Source organism: Ammodytes marinus (genome assembly GCF_949987685.1).
Source record: "Ammodytes marinus genome assembly, chromosome: 5".
Taxonomy (NCBI): Eukaryota; Metazoa; Chordata; class Actinopteri; order Uranoscopiformes; family Ammodytidae; genus Ammodytes; species Ammodytes marinus.
Genome location: NC_137234.1, coordinates 32,951,767 through 32,969,255, shown reverse-complemented (window position 1 = coordinate 32,969,255; position 17,489 = coordinate 32,951,767). Strand labels below are relative to the sequence as shown.

The 17,489-nt window shown below is 40.2% G+C and overlaps 1 protein-coding gene across 2 annotated transcripts in view; it reads left to right on the top strand.

The window, feature by feature from the left end:
- vps9d1 (VPS9 domain containing 1) overlaps positions 1-15,977 on the top strand; it is a 43,920-nt gene extending 27,943 nt beyond the window's left edge. For both annotated transcript variants that reach the window (XM_080027594.1, XM_080027593.1), the window contains exons 15-17: positions 1,342-1,446; positions 10,588-10,704; positions 14,364-15,977. In XM_080027594.1, the coding sequence (XP_079883720.1) occupies positions 1,342-1,446; positions 10,588-10,699 (217 nt within the window). In that variant the 3' untranslated portion in view covers positions 10,700-10,704; positions 14,364-15,977. The remainder of the gene's footprint in view (positions 1-1,341; positions 1,447-10,587; positions 10,705-14,363) is intronic.
- The last annotated feature ends 1,512 nt before the right edge of the window (positions 15,978-17,489 follow it).

Here is a 17,489-nt window from a genome sequence, read left to right as displayed (position 1 = left end):
GGAAATGATGATTCTATCGACCAATCAACAGACTGCATTCTGTAGCTCCACCCCTTTGGGACCCTTTTTGGATGGCTTGGTACCCCATGAAAAAAAGGCATGGCACGGTTATTTTATCTTGGTTCCCTTTCCAACTTTTGATAGTGTAAACGCAAATACATGTGTGCCGGGCCGCAGCAAACCAAACCACTCAGTGGAAGCAAGGCTTTAATCCATCTAAGTACAGGTCGCCTTACTGCGTGAAACTGTGACTCACAGAAAGTGTTTTGATCAAGGTCTGACTCAGACAGAATTTGGGAGTTAACTGGATTTATAACTAAGCACCATATTCTGCTGACAGGCGAGCTCATCAAGTTCCAGCAGTAATTAATACTTCTTCTGTTAACCCATAGCTCTCCTCCCCCCCCGCCGCCCCTCTTACACTTACAATCTCACATTCACAAACACACTTTATTGTGTTCACTGCCCTCCTTTTAAACAGCTTTTTCCTTTTTTTGTCCGTTCTTTGTCCTTGACCAACTGGGAGCTCATTTATTCTCCTGTGTGCTTTTGTCCACATCCCTTTCTTTTCGCTCGTCTATTGTGCTGTTAAATCGGTCACCACTCTAATACTGTATCCTATTTATTAATTGAGAGTTTTACTCCTCTGCTCATGTATGCTTCATTTTTTATAAACTTGTTTTATCCTCAACTAAAGAGCCTAATCTTCTCACTTAGGTCAATGTTTACGCATGTGGGAAGAGTGCGTTGTGTCCTTGGAATGCAAAAGCAGCAGTTCTGTGTGTGTGTTTGTGTGTGTGTACACAGTTATATACTCAGAAGACTATAATTTGGGCTTGTGATTGTGTGTGTTTGTGTGAGGTCCAGCTCTCGGTGGTTACATGAGCCTGCCCACACCTTCTAGAAAACCTGCGGGAGGAGAATATCCAGTTGCACGCGGCCCCGGGTCAGTCAAGGGTCAGCAAACTTTACCTTCTCACGCAAACTAGCAAGCAAGCAGTTAGCCCCTGCGTGTGAGTCCCGATAAACAAATGGTCACTGTGTGCACACAGTGAGAATGCTATCAGGCTGTCATCATCTCCAAGGCTGCAATTTGTCCTCCCAACAGATCTCTGGGAGAGAGGGGGAAAAAGCTTTATCATTTCCATCCCCGAACACTCATCCCATTAAGGCCTACATTTGATTTAGTTTCCATCCAGTCCCCCCGAGAGGAGAGACCACATGCTAACATACCTCTACTGCAAATGTCATTGTCTATTTTTCCTTTCTGCTCTATTTATTTACTGTTGTTTTCCTCTTGGTACTTGATGTGACTGCCTCCCTCCCTGCTCCCCCTCACAGCGGTGCCGATGACCTGCTGCCCATCCTGTCTTTCGTGGCCCTGCGCTGCCAGTGTCCTCAGCTAGTGTCTGAATGTGCTGCTTTGGAGGAGTTTATTCACGAAGGGTGAGTCATCGCAATATGGGAAAAAAATAATATGCTCAATAACTGTCTGCGTTTGTTTGCAGCACAGAATACCACATGTCTCTGATTTAGATTTGAGTCACACATTTGATGTGTTGTTTACCTGCACAATACCCCCGCACTCGCCCCCTGAGGTTGTATCTACCATTATTGCTTTATTATTTGTTATGAAGTCACTGGTCCTGTGTCGAGGAACAAGTTTGGAAATGACTGTATACTTGGAGTGAACATGCCTCAAGTTAGAAATCTCCAGCCAGCTTGCACAGCGGTCATCACAGGAGCAACTGCATTGATTCCAGGCTTCCAGGGCCTGATTGAAAACGGCAGCACATCACGATTCTTCTCTACGTATCTTATCTATACAAACCAAAATGTATACATCAACAATTGTTCAAATGACTGTGTGATGCCAAATATGTAAGTCGTAGCAGTACGGAACCCCCAGAGAATTGCCACCAACTTTTCAGTGAGATTTACAGTGTTTTAGCATCATTCAGCTTATGTTAGCTTTCGGGCGCCCTTAAACTCTGCTCTCATAAACCTCATGAATGGACAATGGTTGCTAACTTCTTCGCAATACCATTTTAATGAACCAGAACTACTGCCTCACCGACCTCACATTATGTAGGGTTGCAGTAACCTTTGGCGTCCAAAAGTTAAGCAAATTTGAAAAAAATCCCTCTATGCAATCTTAAAATATTGTGAGATCAGTGACCGTTGACCATCCATAAGGTTCATCCTCAAGTCAAATTGTAACTTTGTGCCAAATTTGACAAAAGTCCCTCTATGCATTCTTAGGAATGAGGTCACAGTGACCTTGACCTTTGACCTCCAAAATCATTCATGAGATATTATGTTCACAAGAATGGCCCAGATGGACCGATAGCCTGAAACAATAATGCTTTCCGCCTTCGGCTACTGCCTGTAATGTGTACAGCTTTAAATTAGGACCAAATGATACCAATGCTTAAAATGTTAGTCCATCCAGGCTAGGAAAACCTCCAATACAGCATTTCTTCTGTTATAAACCCACAAAATGAAAATAAAATAATTAATCTATACAGTGGAATAGCACTTTTATCCAAATCACTTTACAATTTTGCCTTTCACACACACACGCACACACACACACACACACACACACACACACACACACACACACAAACCACCAACCCTACGACCAGTGGACATCGCACCATCAATACTTGTGAATGTGGCTGACCATTAAAGTGTATGTAGGGAAAGACGTTCAAGGCCTACTAATCTCAACCGCAATTGCTAACGCAGTACCCTTACCAGAGGGCCACCAAAACCACCTAATGATCATCATGCACGCTCTTAAGAAAATGGTCGCAGTGTCTATATTCAACTCCAAAATGCAGTATTGGTCAGGTTACATTTTTATCCGATTTGACTCTTTTCTGATGTTGACAGGAGCACACTGGCTTTAAATAGAGTTGTAAACAACTGTCACACTAAGGTTGAATACATGTATAGAAAGATAAGCAGATGAGTCTGGACAATTAGGGGTGGTCTTGAGTTGAGATACTAACTACATCACACTGAGTGGCATCGCGTGTGAGTTCAGACCACACCCAGAGAGGCCATAAAAACAGAAGCTTGTTAAAGCCAGCTGGTTAGATTGGCGGGGGCCAAGGAATGTCAGGATATTTGGGATTTGGTTTTTCTTCTCTATAAAAAAAATTAAATAAAGTTGTTGAACTTGATGTGTATGTAGCTCAGTGGGTTGAAACGGGAGAGGTGGAACCAAGACCAGCCTCGAGAGACAGGGCTGTATTGCTCTTGTTCTCCAATGAAGGAGCCATCAAGATGATTGGTTGAGTCGGCTGTCAGTCAATGTACAGGTGCATCAAAAAAAAGTTAAAGTTTCATATCTTCTAGAATTATTACACAGAAAATGAAATATTTTAGGCCTGTTTTGTATCCAAAATCCAGTATCTCAAAATCTTACAATATATTTGAATATTACAATTCCTGTTTCTATGGCACTGTTGAGGTGTTATGGAAGCCCAGGTTGATTTGATACTGGCCTTCAGCTCATCTGTAGTAGGAAAAGGGGCACAAGCAACAGGGATGACCACAGCCTTGAGAGGAAAACCAAATCAGCTTCTTTGATGAAAGTACAGTATCTCACAATAATGAGTACACCCCTCACATTTCTTCAAATATTTCCTTATATCTTTTCATGGGACAACACTGAATAAATTACACTTTGATACAATGTAAAGTAGTCAGTGTACAGCTTGAATAACAGTGTTAATTTACTGTTCCCTCAAAATAACTCAACCGAGGCCATTAATGTCTAAAGTGCTGGCAACAAAAGTGAGTACACCCCTAAGTGAAAATTTCCAAATTGGGCCCTAAGTGTCAATATTTTGTGTGGCCACCATTATTTTCCAGCACAGCCTTAACCCTCTTGGGCATGGAGTTCACCAGAGCTTCACAGGTTGTCACTGGAATCCTCATCCTCTCATTCATGACGACATCACGGAGCTGGTGGATATTAGAAACCTTATGCTCCCCCACCTTCCGTTTGAGGATGCCCCACAGATGCTCAATAGGCTTTAGGTCTGGAGACATGCTTGGCCAGTCCATCACCAACCTCAGCTTCTTTAGCAAGGCAGTGGTCGTCTTGGAGGTGTGTATGGGGTCGTTATCATGTTGGAATTCTGCCCTTCAGCCCAGTTTACGAAGTTTGAGTGCACGTGCTCAGCGTTATATCCAGAGGTTGGCTTTGGAAAATAGACGTATGAATACTGCCAGCATTGCTGCAGGGCTTGAAAGGGTGGGGGGTCAACCTGTCAGTGCTCATACCATACACCGCACACTGCATCATACTGGTCTGCATGGCTGTCGTCCCAGAAGGAAACCTATTCTAAAGATGATGCAAAAGAAATCCCAAAAACATTTAGCTGAAGATGAGCAGACTAAGGACATAGATCACTGGAACCATCTCTGTGGTCTAATGAGACCGAGATAAACTTATTTGGTTCAGATGGTGTCATGAGTGTGTGGTGGCAACCAGGTGAGGAGTACAAATACAAGTGTGTCTTGCCTACAGTCAAGCATGGTGGTGGGAGTGTCATGGTCTGGGGCTAAATGAGTGCTGCCAGCACTGGGGAGCTACAGTTCACTGAATGCCAACATGTACTGTGACATACTGAAGCAGAGCATGATCCCCTCTCCGGGAACTGGGCCGCAGGGCAGTATTCCAACATGGTAACGACCCAAAACACACCTCCAAGATGACCACTGCTTTGCTAAAGAAGCTGAGGGTAAAGGTTATGGACTGGCCAAGCATAAACCCTATTGAGCATCTGTGGGGAATCCTCAAACGGATGGTGGAGGAGCATAAGGTCTCTAATATACACCAGCTCCTTGATGTCGTCATGAATGGGTGGAAGAGGATTCCAGTGGCAACCTGTGAAGCTCTGGTGAACTCCATGCCCAAGAGGGTTAAGGCAGTGCTGGAAAATAATGGTGGACACACAAAATATTTAAACTTTGGGTCCAATTTGGACATTTTCACTTAGGGGTGTACTCACTTTTGTTGCCATCACTTTAGACATTAATGGCTGTGTGTTGAGTTATTATGAGGGGACAGTAAATTTACACTGTTATATACACTCACCGGCCACTGTATTAGGTACAGCGGTTCATTTTCCTGTTAACACATATAACTTATCAGCCAATGTAGCATGTAGGCCTGGAAGGGACACCTTATTGGGGTTAAAACCGAGCAACATAATGGGGAAGAAAGGGGTTTGAAGTGACTTTGAACATGGCAATGTTGAGGGTGCCAGAAGGGCTGGTCTGAGTATTACAGAAACTGCTGATCTACTGGGATATTCACGCACAACCATCTCTAGGGTTTACAGAGAATTGTCCGAAAAAGAAAAAATATCCAGTGAGCGGCATTTGTGTGGATGTAAAATGCCTTGTTGAAGTCAGAGGTCAGTGGAGGATGGGCATACTGGTTTGAGATGATAGAAAGGCAACAGTAACTCAAATAACCACTCGTTACAACCAGGGTATGCAGAATACCATCTCTGAATGCAAAACACGACCAACCTTGAAGCAGATGGGCTATAGCAACAGAAGACCACTCCTGTCAGCTAAAAACAGGAAACTGAGGCTACAATTCTCACAGGATCACCAATATTGGACAATAGAAGATTCAAAAAGCATGCCTGGTCTGATGCGTCTCGATTTCAGTTGCGACATTCAGATGGCGGGTTCAGAATTTGGCGTAAACAACATAAAAGTATGGATCCATCCTGCCGTGAACCATACCACGTTCAAAGTCCCTTTAACCCCCTTTCTTCCCCATTCTGATGCTCGGTTTGACTTCAGTACATTGTCTTGACCATGTCTAAATGCCTAAATGCAGTGAATTGCTGCCATGTGATTGGCTGATTAGCTTTTTATTTTTATAAGCCATTGAACAGGTGTACCTACTAAAGTGGCCGGTGAGTGTAATGCTTGGCTTACACTACACAACTTTTCACGCGATTTGACAGTCGAAGACAATCTTCCAATGTCGTTATCTCAGTCGTTTGGTGTAAGGTGGTCATCCGACCCGATTTCAGCCAGTCTTCTTCCCGTCTTGACGTTCCGACATTATCAAACATGTTTGATATTATCGCTAGTCTTAGGGGGTTGGCTCAAGCGAAATGACGTAAACACTGTCTCACTCTCGCATGCACCAAGCACGACACAGGAGGAGCGGCATTATTCGCGACCTGTGTCGGCCTGGTGAGGCACTTATTTCGGATACTTTTTCATAGAAGCCTCGGTGGAGAACCAGGCTTACAGCCGCGCAACCTGAACACTCTACCGTCAAATACAGGGTTAGGAGTTAAAGTTATTGGGGTATGATATCAGCAAATAAATCTGGTCAAATAACTAAAGGAAGTCCCCCGCTCGGAATATTGAATTAACTTGTTTTTAATTAAATAATCACAATCGCGTTTGCGGAAATTATATTAATCTCAAAAGGAATCTAGTTGTAGTCTTGCAATATGAGACCCCTGTCTTTTAAAAATCTCACTCTGACTGAAAACTAATGACTAGTTGTCTTCAGGTGTGAGTTGATTGTCTTTAGATGTAAGAGGGTTTCAGTCTTCAGTCTTTTCAAAGTCTTTTAAAAGTCCTCTAGTGTAAGCCCAGCATAAGCTGTACACTGAATACTTTACATTGTATCAAAGTGTCATTTCTTCAGTGTTGTCCCATGAAAAGATAAAATGAAATATTTGAAGAAATGTGAGGGGTGTGTACTCAGTTTTGAGATACTTTATATTTTGCAATTCATTTTGAAATCAAGTTCCCAGAGTCTGGGGAAAGAGTGGAGAGGGACACAATCCAAGAAGCTTGAAGTCCAGTGTCAAGTTTCCACAGTCATTGATGATTTGGGGAACCATGTCAGCTGCTGGTGTTGGTCCACTCTGTCAAGAATCCAATTAAAAGTTCTGAAAATAACAGTCAGAAAACTAATCTGACACTATACTAAAAACTAAAGGAAGTACTGTGTATGACATCGTGATTTTCAAACCAAGAGCCAATATTTTTCATCTAGTTGTTGAAGTAATTCAGATGTGTTAAATACAATGCTTGTATTAGGTTTGCAGTAGCATCGGTCCATTCTGATTCTGGCTACAACCAGTCTTGTGTCTGGCTCTCATTAGTTTAAGTTCTGTCTTGTCTTTGGCCCCAGAACCATCTCCTCCCTCATCACTTATTCTTCCAACATATCAACCATCCATCACTCTTTCCTAATGCTGCCCATTCTAAATCCAGGTTTAACAGCTTTAACAGCCACTGATCCCGATATTTTGATCATTACTGAGTCATGGTTAAAAAAACATCAAAATGACAGTGATGTGGCCTTGCCTAACTTCAACATTTTTAGATCGGACAGGCCTCAAAGAGGTGGTGGTGTGGCCATTTATGTTAAGTCCTGTCTTTCTGTTTCTGTTTTACTCTCAATCTCTATACCCAAATGTTTTGAATTTCTGGCTCTCAAAATTGATTGTGGTTTTAGTAATTCTCTCATTGTTGTTGGAGTATATAGACCTCCATCAGCTGACGCTGGGTCTATTGATCGTTTGGCTGACCTACTTTCCCACTATTCTAATTCTGAAGTTTTAGTTATGGGTGATTTTAATCTGGATTGGTTGACAAATGCCTCTGATCATTTAAAGGAAATATCTTCTAACCTAAATTTGTCACAGTTAATCACAAATCCAACCAGGCCAAACATGAAAGAACCCTCAAGATCAACACTTATAGACCTAATCTTCTCTAATAAGAGTGATAAAATATCTTTATCTGGAGTACTTGAATTAGGTATAAGTGACCATTGTCCCATTGTATGTGTCCGTGATACACATATAAAAAAATCCTCAGCCAGGGTTTTAATTAAGAGAAACCTAAACATTTTTAATAAGCAAGCCTTTCTTCATGACCTTTATAATAGTGATATTCACAACACCCTGGCTATTCCTGATGTCGAACTAGCTTTAGACTTTTTCATTTCCACCTTTCTATCTATTTTAAATACACATGCCCCCTTTAAGAAGTATAGAGTTAAGGATAGATCCAGTCCTTGGGTTAGTCCAGAACTTACATCTCTTCTCCGAACTAGAAACAAAGCCTGGTCTCTTGCTAGACGTACTAATAACGCCTCACATTGGACTGCATTCAGAGCCTTAAGAAATAAATGTACATCCTTAGTGAGGAAGAATGTATCTGACTACTATTTAAAATTGATCACAGACACCTATTCTAACCCAGCAAAATTCTGGAAGGTGGTTAAAACCAACAAAAATAGCTCTGCTACATCAGCTTCTATTCCAATTCAGGTTAAATTTGATGATAGTTTTATTACCGATCAAACCGAGATCTGCGCTGGTTTTAATAGACATTTTAATGTTGCTGGCCATATCTTCAAAGAGGACAACTCTAGATCTTCTCTAGCAGACAACCAGCTACCCCTTGAACAGGTTCATATGCCTACCACCAATGATGTTCCTCAGTTTTCTATTATTCCTGTGTCCTCCAGTATGGTTCTTGATGCTCTCTTAAGCATTGACCCCAAGAAATCCACTGGAGAAGACAACCTAGACCCATTCTTTCTCCAACTCTCAGCCCCTGTAATTGCAGAGTGTATTACCCACATTTTTAACCTTTCTATATCTTCCTGCGTTATTCCAAGGATCTGGAAATCAGCTTGTGTCCTTCCTTTGTATAAAGCGGGAGAAAAAACTGACCCTAATAACTATAGGCCAATATCCAGACTGTCATGTCTGTCAAAAACGCTGGAATCCCTTATTAATTACCAATTGAAAACATTTCTCTCAAGTCACACTATTTTATCTGTTCACCAATCTGGTTTTAGAACTAACCATAGCACTATCTCTGCCATCACTCTGGTTACTAACAATATTGTCTCTGCCTTAGATAATAGTAATCACTGTGCTGCCCTCTTTATTGATCTCAGTAAAGCCTTTGATACAGTAGACCATTCTTTACTATTAGATAAATTGGCTAACATTGGTATTAGTGAAAATGCGTGTAGCTGGTTCAGTAATTACCTTTCTGACCGATCTCAATGTGTGAAGCTAGGTAATATCCAATCTGGTTTCTTACCCATAACCAAAGGTGTTCCACAAGGTTCAATTTTAGGTCCGGTACTATTCACCATCTACATCAATGATATTGTGTCTCTTGTCAGTGGTTGTCAAATCCATTTATATGCTGATGACACCATCTTGTATTGTGTTGCTGACTCTGCAAAGTCAGCTATTGAGAACCTGCAACTGTCCTTTAATGCTCTTCAGAATGCTCTTATTTCACTTAAACTTGTCCTTAACCAGACTAAAACTAAATTCATGTTGTTCTCTAGGGCTAGAGATTTAGACAATAGTGCATGCATCTATGCTGTAAACGGTTCTTTGATCGAAAAAGTCTCTGAATATAAGTACCTTGGTATCTGGCTAGATGAAAAACTCTCTTTTACATTTCACATAAAAAATCTTGTCTGTCGTCTGCGACAAAAGATTGGATATTTTTATAGGAATAAAGCTACCTTCCCGTTGTTTAGTAGGAAAAGGATTATTGAGGCAGTTTTTATGTCTGTCCTTGATTACGGTGATGTGGTTTATCGGCATGCATCTCGTTCATGCCTTAAACTCCTTGACTCTGTATTTCACTCTGCTTTGAGATTCATTACAGGAGATGCTTATGATACACACCATTGTGTTTTATATGAAAAGGTTGGGTGGTCCTCCCTTAAGGAGAGACGTGATGCACATTGGCATATTTTTATATATAAAGCTCTGACTGGAAAGCTACCACTCTATCTGACAGAAATGCTGCTTATTTCAGATGGGCTTTATCAAACCCGCTCAACTGACATGATCATGTTATATGTCCCCTATGCCCGGTCTGAGCTTGGTAAAACCGCTTTTAGCTATAGTGCCCCTGACTCCTGGAACAGCCTACAACATACAATTAAAATAAATACACTCATATCTGTTAACCAATTTAAAAGTATTATTTTGAATCAACCCCTCCACACTTGTAACTGTTTTAATTAGGCTATTATTTATTTCATTCAATTGATCTGAATGTTTTAAATTGTTGTTGTCTGTGTGTGTGTGTGTGTGTGTGTGTGTGTGTGTGTGTGTAAACTTGTTATGTATTCTCATTGTATATTGTGTATCTGTACTCGACGTCATTGTAAAAGAGGGTCACCCCTCAATTGATCTTTCGAGGTTAAATAAAGGTTACAAACAAACAAACAAACAAACAAACAGTGGTCACGGTTGAGCAGCGGAGACGTTAAGTCCTTAAACTCATGTGGCAATTTTTGGCAATAGAAATAAAACTGGGCTTGGATGTTTGGGATTTTTGCGGACAGTCCTGCCTGTTTTTGTTCAGTTCTGTCAGGATTAGGTTACTATGTGTCCTCATTTGACCTTTTTCCATTTTATTTTTTTCTTCTTTTTGAGGTCAAATAAAACTGTAAGAGATCCCCACAATGTTGATGACTTTCACTCACACATGTTGTGTTCTCAGCTAACCGTTCCTTCTCCCTTTCAGCTATTTGATAGGAGAGGAAGGCTACTGTCTCACCTCCATGCAGAGTGCCTTGGCCTATGTTGAGTCGTTGCACACAGGAGGAGCTCAACTTCCTGAAGACAAACTCTTTTGAGACAGGTAGAGGCAGGTCCATACATGGTGCACTGATAAAGATGTCGGCTATGTGATGAGCTTTGCATGAAAACGCAGTACGAGGTGGAAAGAATCTTACCAATGTGTTGCCAAGAATTCAAACTTTAAAAGAAATGTAAATACAGATTTAATTATTTAAATACGTTCAAATGAAATCCAATTTCATTCCATATTCCATATTGTGTTTTTGTAAGTGTTTTATAGACAAACAAATGCCTTTTTAAAGTCTATTTGTGTTGTAGTCTACAGTATACAGTATATGTTCAGAACAAAAAATTTGTGTAGGGGAGAACGGGGTAATCTGAGCCACTTTTTACATTTGCTCCCCTCTAAGGGAGCTAAAATGATTAATCACTCAAATGTACACATTTCCCATTAATTCAGGATGTTTCCTAGAAATGGGCATTAGCAGAATTTTTTCAAGACAAAGGGCAGTGAAAATATGATTGTTTTAAAAAAAGTTGTCATGTGGCTCACTTTACCCCAGCTGTGGGGTAAACTGATCCACTTACTTTTTCCACTCCGACACTACCATAACAACACATATTGTAACAGTAAGAATCCTGAAAGCTAGCCACACATTCCAGAACTAATGTCGGAATAGTAAAAGAATGATGGGTTTTGGTCAATTAAGCAAAGCAAATTTTCTAAACACTTGAAAGTAACTCTGAACAAAATCAAATACAACATATTATAATTCAAAAGGTTTAATAAGATTCAAATGAAAGATAGAACCAGTTAGATTAGAACACAGTCTGGGGGTCAGAACACAGCACCCTTAGAGCCAGCTAGTGTCTGGGGGTCAAAGCATAGGAAAATCAGAACCAGCGAGAACAGCCTGGGACTCAGGGGAAGACCCAACTGGATTATAACATCAGCCTGTCATACTCTACAACTAGGCCTACTCTACATTCCAGCCCTGAAGGTTACAGGGAAAGATGAGAAGGTGCTATTTCCGTGTGGTTGCCCCAGGTCGTCTTCCTGGTGTATTTCCTTGGCATGATGGCTTTTCTACAATGTGTATGACATTAAAATAAAACACATATCATGTAATATTACATTAAAATATGTTTAAGACTAAACTTAACTTGTGCCTCATGGTGGGGGAAAGTGAGACAGTGGCTCACTTTCCCCCACAGCATTTGGCTCACTTTCCCCCACCACCACAATTTGAGAAAAAACTAGCATTTCAGGCTAATCTTCAGTTATCAGCATCACATGGTTTCATATGTTGGTAGTTCATCAACACGTATGATAGAAGTTTTTCTACGTGAATACATTTGCTTTGGCACAACAGTTGATTAAGTTGACAGCAAGAAAATTTACTTTTACATGTAAAATACCTATTTCGGTGAAAAAAACACGCTTACCACAGCCCCATGGCCTCTTTCAGGGCCATGGGGCTTGAAGACATATATCTCACATGACCAAAAATGTTTTCCGTTGCCTAGGTACATGGGGTGGCTCACATTACCCGATGCCTCAGATTCCCCCGTTCTCCCCTACTTCTTCACCCTCTACTTTTAGGAGAATTTTATGAGATTGGCACATTAAGAAACAGCTGGTAGCACAAATTCTATAGTCATGTGCCGTTAAACTATTTCAGGAGAGGGTGGAATGAAATGACTTTAAATGGTGTTAAACCATTTAGAACACTTGATAGAAGGTTACATTCTCCTCACTCCTCTGCACAGATCTTTCTGATTATTATTATTTTTTGCCTGATATTATAACGGACTTGTGCATTGTGAATCACCAGCTGTTGTTGTTCAGCAAGGAAAGAATGAGGGGAGAGATAGGAAGCTGGATGGAGTGAAGTAGACTGAGGCTGATGTATTACACTGAGGGATGAGTGTGTGGCTGTATAGCTTGTCTGGAGCCCACTGTGATGTGTTCACACTGTAATGACACTGCACTATATTAAATGTGACATCCTCAAACTTCATCAGCCTGAAGTCTCAGTGACACAATGATTCCACTCCAGTCTAATGTTCAACTGTGCAGACTACTGTCTGTGCTCCACAGAGCTGCTGCTATACTGCTCACAAAGCTGGACAGAGAAGAAGAAATTTGGGCAAATCCGTCCTCTTTTAAACAATATATTTTAATTTTTTGTAATCTTTAAAAGCCTGTGGACTAAAAAAGTGCAAATAATTGTATTATATCAAAATCAAATACATTTTTATAAATATTATGTAACTTGGTAAAAGCATTTTTACTGTCTATACCAGCGGTAATGGAGGGGGTCCCCTAAAAGTAAATAAAAATGTTCATTCAAATATATTTTTATTCTTTATAGAAAAATTATCAAGCATTAAAGGTCCCATATTATACAAAATGCACTTTTTCAATGTTTTTTAACATAAATATGGGTCCACAGTGTGTCTAGAGACTGACAAAGTATATAAAAAAACTCTCTCCTTTTCTCACCCTCCCCCTTTCTGAAAACCTCCTCAATATACTCCGTTCAGAATTTCACCTCCCCCCACATTAATAACCAGGGACTTCCATCGTGCAATAGTCTATGATAACAAGCACCCCCCTATTTCCTATTGGTCCAAGGCCCCCAGATCCCCTGAAATGTTTCCAGGCGACCGCCATATTGTCTTTCCCTGCAAGCGACAAGATATCCATTGTACGAGCAAGGCATGCTGAGTGTTACATAAACCAACACAGAAGCCTTTTGCTCATAATCCATTAACTTAGCTTACCCATTGCAGTCTAATAATGCAGCGTTTATAACAAGACAAAGGATAGGAAGCTACTCAAGTAGAAATCAAACGGTGAAACTAAAAGGAATGTTTTCAATGGTATTCATTTTCCTCAGAGTGCAGCTTATCGTTTAGGATTTAGCCGCTAGCTTCGCAATAGCCTCCAGCTTTTGCTGCATTTTGAAAATCAGGGTATAGAGGCATACTACAATAAATGATCTGAATGGTTTGTTCAGCAAATAACTAAATAAAAACATATTAGGGACCTCTTTGACCATATAATATTGACAGAAAAGTATATAATATGAGACCTTTAAAATATATTTAAATTTTACTCGTAGCTGCTTTAATAGGCAATAACAAGCTACTTTACACAAAAACTATTTAGGCCAAGGGGTCATGGGTAATGATGCAGAGCCCAATGTGATACTTGACTCGACTACTTACGTTAGGTTGTTATAAGAATGGATCACTTTGTAATAATAACTAGGCCTCAAGCTTAAACTGCAACACCTTACCTCATCCATGATAATGATAAAGACCAGTAATAATTATGTTCAAATGTTTAGCGACCATGAACACAATAACCATGTATAAAATAGGTTCAAAAATATCATTAAACGGCCACACTTTTTGGTTTCTTTCTTTCAAACTATCGCCTGTTTGCCAGGACTGTGTGGGCGTGGCTCTATCAGACGGTCTCCATGCAGCAGTCATTGTTTTTATAGAAAATACTTATTGTGTAAAAAGAAACCAGAGCATAGCCCGCCTCATCTTAACTGAATGTCCGTCAAGTTTATCAAACGGAAATCGTAATATCTTCAATTTGGATTGATAATTATGACATAGTAAGAAGGATTTCATGGATTTGGGTTTACAGGGGGTTCAATATCTGCCAGTGCAGGTAATAATATATTCTATTTTGTGTTGCAGGCTGCAAAGTCAGGGGAACCTCCCGACAGTTTATCCCACATTCCCTCTTGCACACCAGAGAGACCACAGCTCAACCTGAAGCTCGCTGAAAGTTCTTCAGAAGCATGTTATGTTGTACACACACCTACAGTGTATATTTCAAAGAGAGGCTTCCTTTTGCTCTGTTTCAAACAGAGCACTTAACCAGTGCCTTTTGAGTTGTTTCTAACTAAATCAGACTGTGATTCTTTGCTAGGACCTCTGAGGGTTTGTCTTTATCAAACTGTAAAGCATGAACTAACATTGGATTGTTTTTTTTGTTTTTTTAAAGATATCTTTTTGGCATTTTTATGCTTTATTGATAGTGTAGAGACAGAGTTGAAATGGGGCAGAGAGGGGAGTGACATGCAGAGAACGACCGCGGGCTGGAATCGAAACCGGGTCCGCTGCTGGCCGAGGCCCATGGGGGGACGCCCTACCAACTGAGCTAAGGGCGCCCCCCTAACATTGGATTGTTAAAGGGACTGTGGTTTATGTTGGAGGTTTGTCAGGGGAACAATTGTCACTGATTATATGAATGCTGACAGAGAAAATCCTGCAATAATGTTTACTCATGAGGGAATATTATCCAATACAGATTTATAACACAAGGCAAAGCAAGGCAAGTTTATTTATAAAGCACATTTCGGACACAAGGCCATTCAAGATGCTTTTGCTCGCATTGCATTGGAACTTTGAATGCATGTACCCTCTGTCTTTTTTTCCTTTTCTTATAAAAGCGTCTGTAAACTCATATATTAGACAGTATGTGCATGTGTTTGTTTGTTTTTAAGACAGGTGGCAAAATCCTAGAGCAGACAGTTAATTATAGGTATTCATGTATTCACTTTGGTTGTTGAAGCGTTTAGGGGTGAGGCTACACTGGATTATTGGTCAATTTGTCACAATGTGAGACACTGGATGAGCACATGAAATTCCGAACCATAGCATAGGAGCTAAATGCCAACCTATATGTGAAAATTGATTATCCAGTGGTAGATAATGTGCTGCTAGAAAAAAAGACATGTATTGTTTTAAAGGGATCGTATCATGTTGATATGACGTGGCTGGAGTTCTTTGCTGATAGGTGACATTTTTAAAATGCTTTTTCTATGAAGTCATTCAAGCCATTTGGTTTTAAATACATGCGGAGTGGTTAACCTGCATATTGTAATTTTGCATTTTAGCCCTTTTTTAACTGCAAATGATGTTAAATTGAGTGACCATTTTTCTGAAGCATGGGGTTTTAATTCCCCTTTAGTCTTCAGTGAGTGTTCGAACCCTTCCAGGCAGTTTGGTTTCTTAATTTAACCACCACATACAAATCGAATTAAATTCTACAACATGCTTTGCACCTTAAGCAATCTTGCCTCCAGCGTCACTTAAAGACTAAAAAAACTGTCTTAAGCTTTAATGACATTTTATTTAGTTAGATTTGTTTTTATTTTTTAAGTGAAAATTTGTCCCAAGAGCTGTTTTGGATGAGTTACTGCTACTTTTATTTTGTGACATTAATACCAAAAAAGCTATGTAATAAAATATTTATGTATTTGTAATAAAATAGCAGCATGCTGTGATATTTTGAAAAGTGGATCGAGCCACAGTATTTGTGTAAATTAATTATTGTATGTATTTTGCATTGCTTTTTGAAAACTGAATGTCATTTTGTCATCAAACTTGCTTTGAAAGGTTGGGAATGTGTTTTGAGAGATTGTGTCAATAAAGAGAAGAGACAAAATGTTCAAATCATTGAATCTGTGTCATGACTTGAGGTCTCACTCCACATCTTCCTCAACAAGTTCCACATACTCAGACCCTGATTTGATGCAGCTGGCCTCACAAAATCCAATATCATGAAACTGGATAACTGATCTCCCAGATAAGAATGAGAGACATGAGTCTGGTTAAAATTGTGGCTAGAACTGTTGTCATAGCAATAAGTCCTATAGCCCAAACCGAAACAGTTAGCTGGATCATGACACTTTTTGGCACTTTAAAGGTCACATATTCTGCAAATCTTTCAGGCTCAAAATGTAATTTGGGTGGGGAGGTGTGTGTGGGGGGGGGGGGGACTTCTCCCCTTATGACAGGTGGAATGTGGAAAGAAAAGAGAGGTTTATATTTTCTTATTCTTTGGGAATCTCTAGTCACACGGAAAAAACATGACAAAGTGCATTTTGCATAATAGGTGACTTTGTAAAGCGGCCTTAGGTCCCTTTTAAGACGCCATATAAATGAAAGAGATTATTATTATATTATTAAACAAAGATAATGCAAATAGGATGTAGGGACTATACTGATAGAAAATAATCAATGTGGGACTCCAAATAAATCCTCGCCCTGTTTCATTTTCCACCAAAAGTAAAACAGAGACAAACTATTTTCCAACAGGAAAAAAAAACAGTCCCTGCCTCTTGACACCAACAACTATCAAGATCTGAAGTGACATGTTTTTCTTCAGTTGTTGGGTTGTGTGTCTGTCTGTGTTGGGTTGTGTCTGTCTGTGTGGGGATGATGTCTGGGTGATGCAGGAGGCTGTGATAGGCACATGGCTGAAAAGCAGCACGGGAAAAAACAACATGCCAGTGTAGATCAGTCAAGAGCATTCCCTCCTCCTCTTCCTCTCTCTTTCTCTCTCTCTGTCTCGCTGTGTGCTCGTTTTGTTCCTTTCCAGTTCACTTGCCTTGTCGCCCCGCGGACTAACTAAAGCGCACTTTAAGAGTTCCTTGGGTCCACTCCAGGTCAGCGGGGTCATCGCCTCCTGCTTTAGCTTTAAAACAACCAGCATACAGACAGAGCACTTTCAAGTGTTTGAGCTATATATTTAGCAACAACTAGCTGAAACATAATGGTTAAATATACAACCGGACATCTTTAAAGCCTAACATAACCTCATTTTAAGTGTTCTTTAAATGTAGTTTTGACATTTTTGTAATGCATTTGTTGCCTCCCTGTTGAGTAGTAGGCTAATATCAATAGCAATGCCATGTCTGTTAGCATGGGGAAACAGCTATATAGCATAGCTGCCAACTTCCCTAGAGCTCACCAATTAAAGGGGGAGTGAGGCATGAAATAAAACAGCAACTCAGTGCTTTCAAGATGAAGATT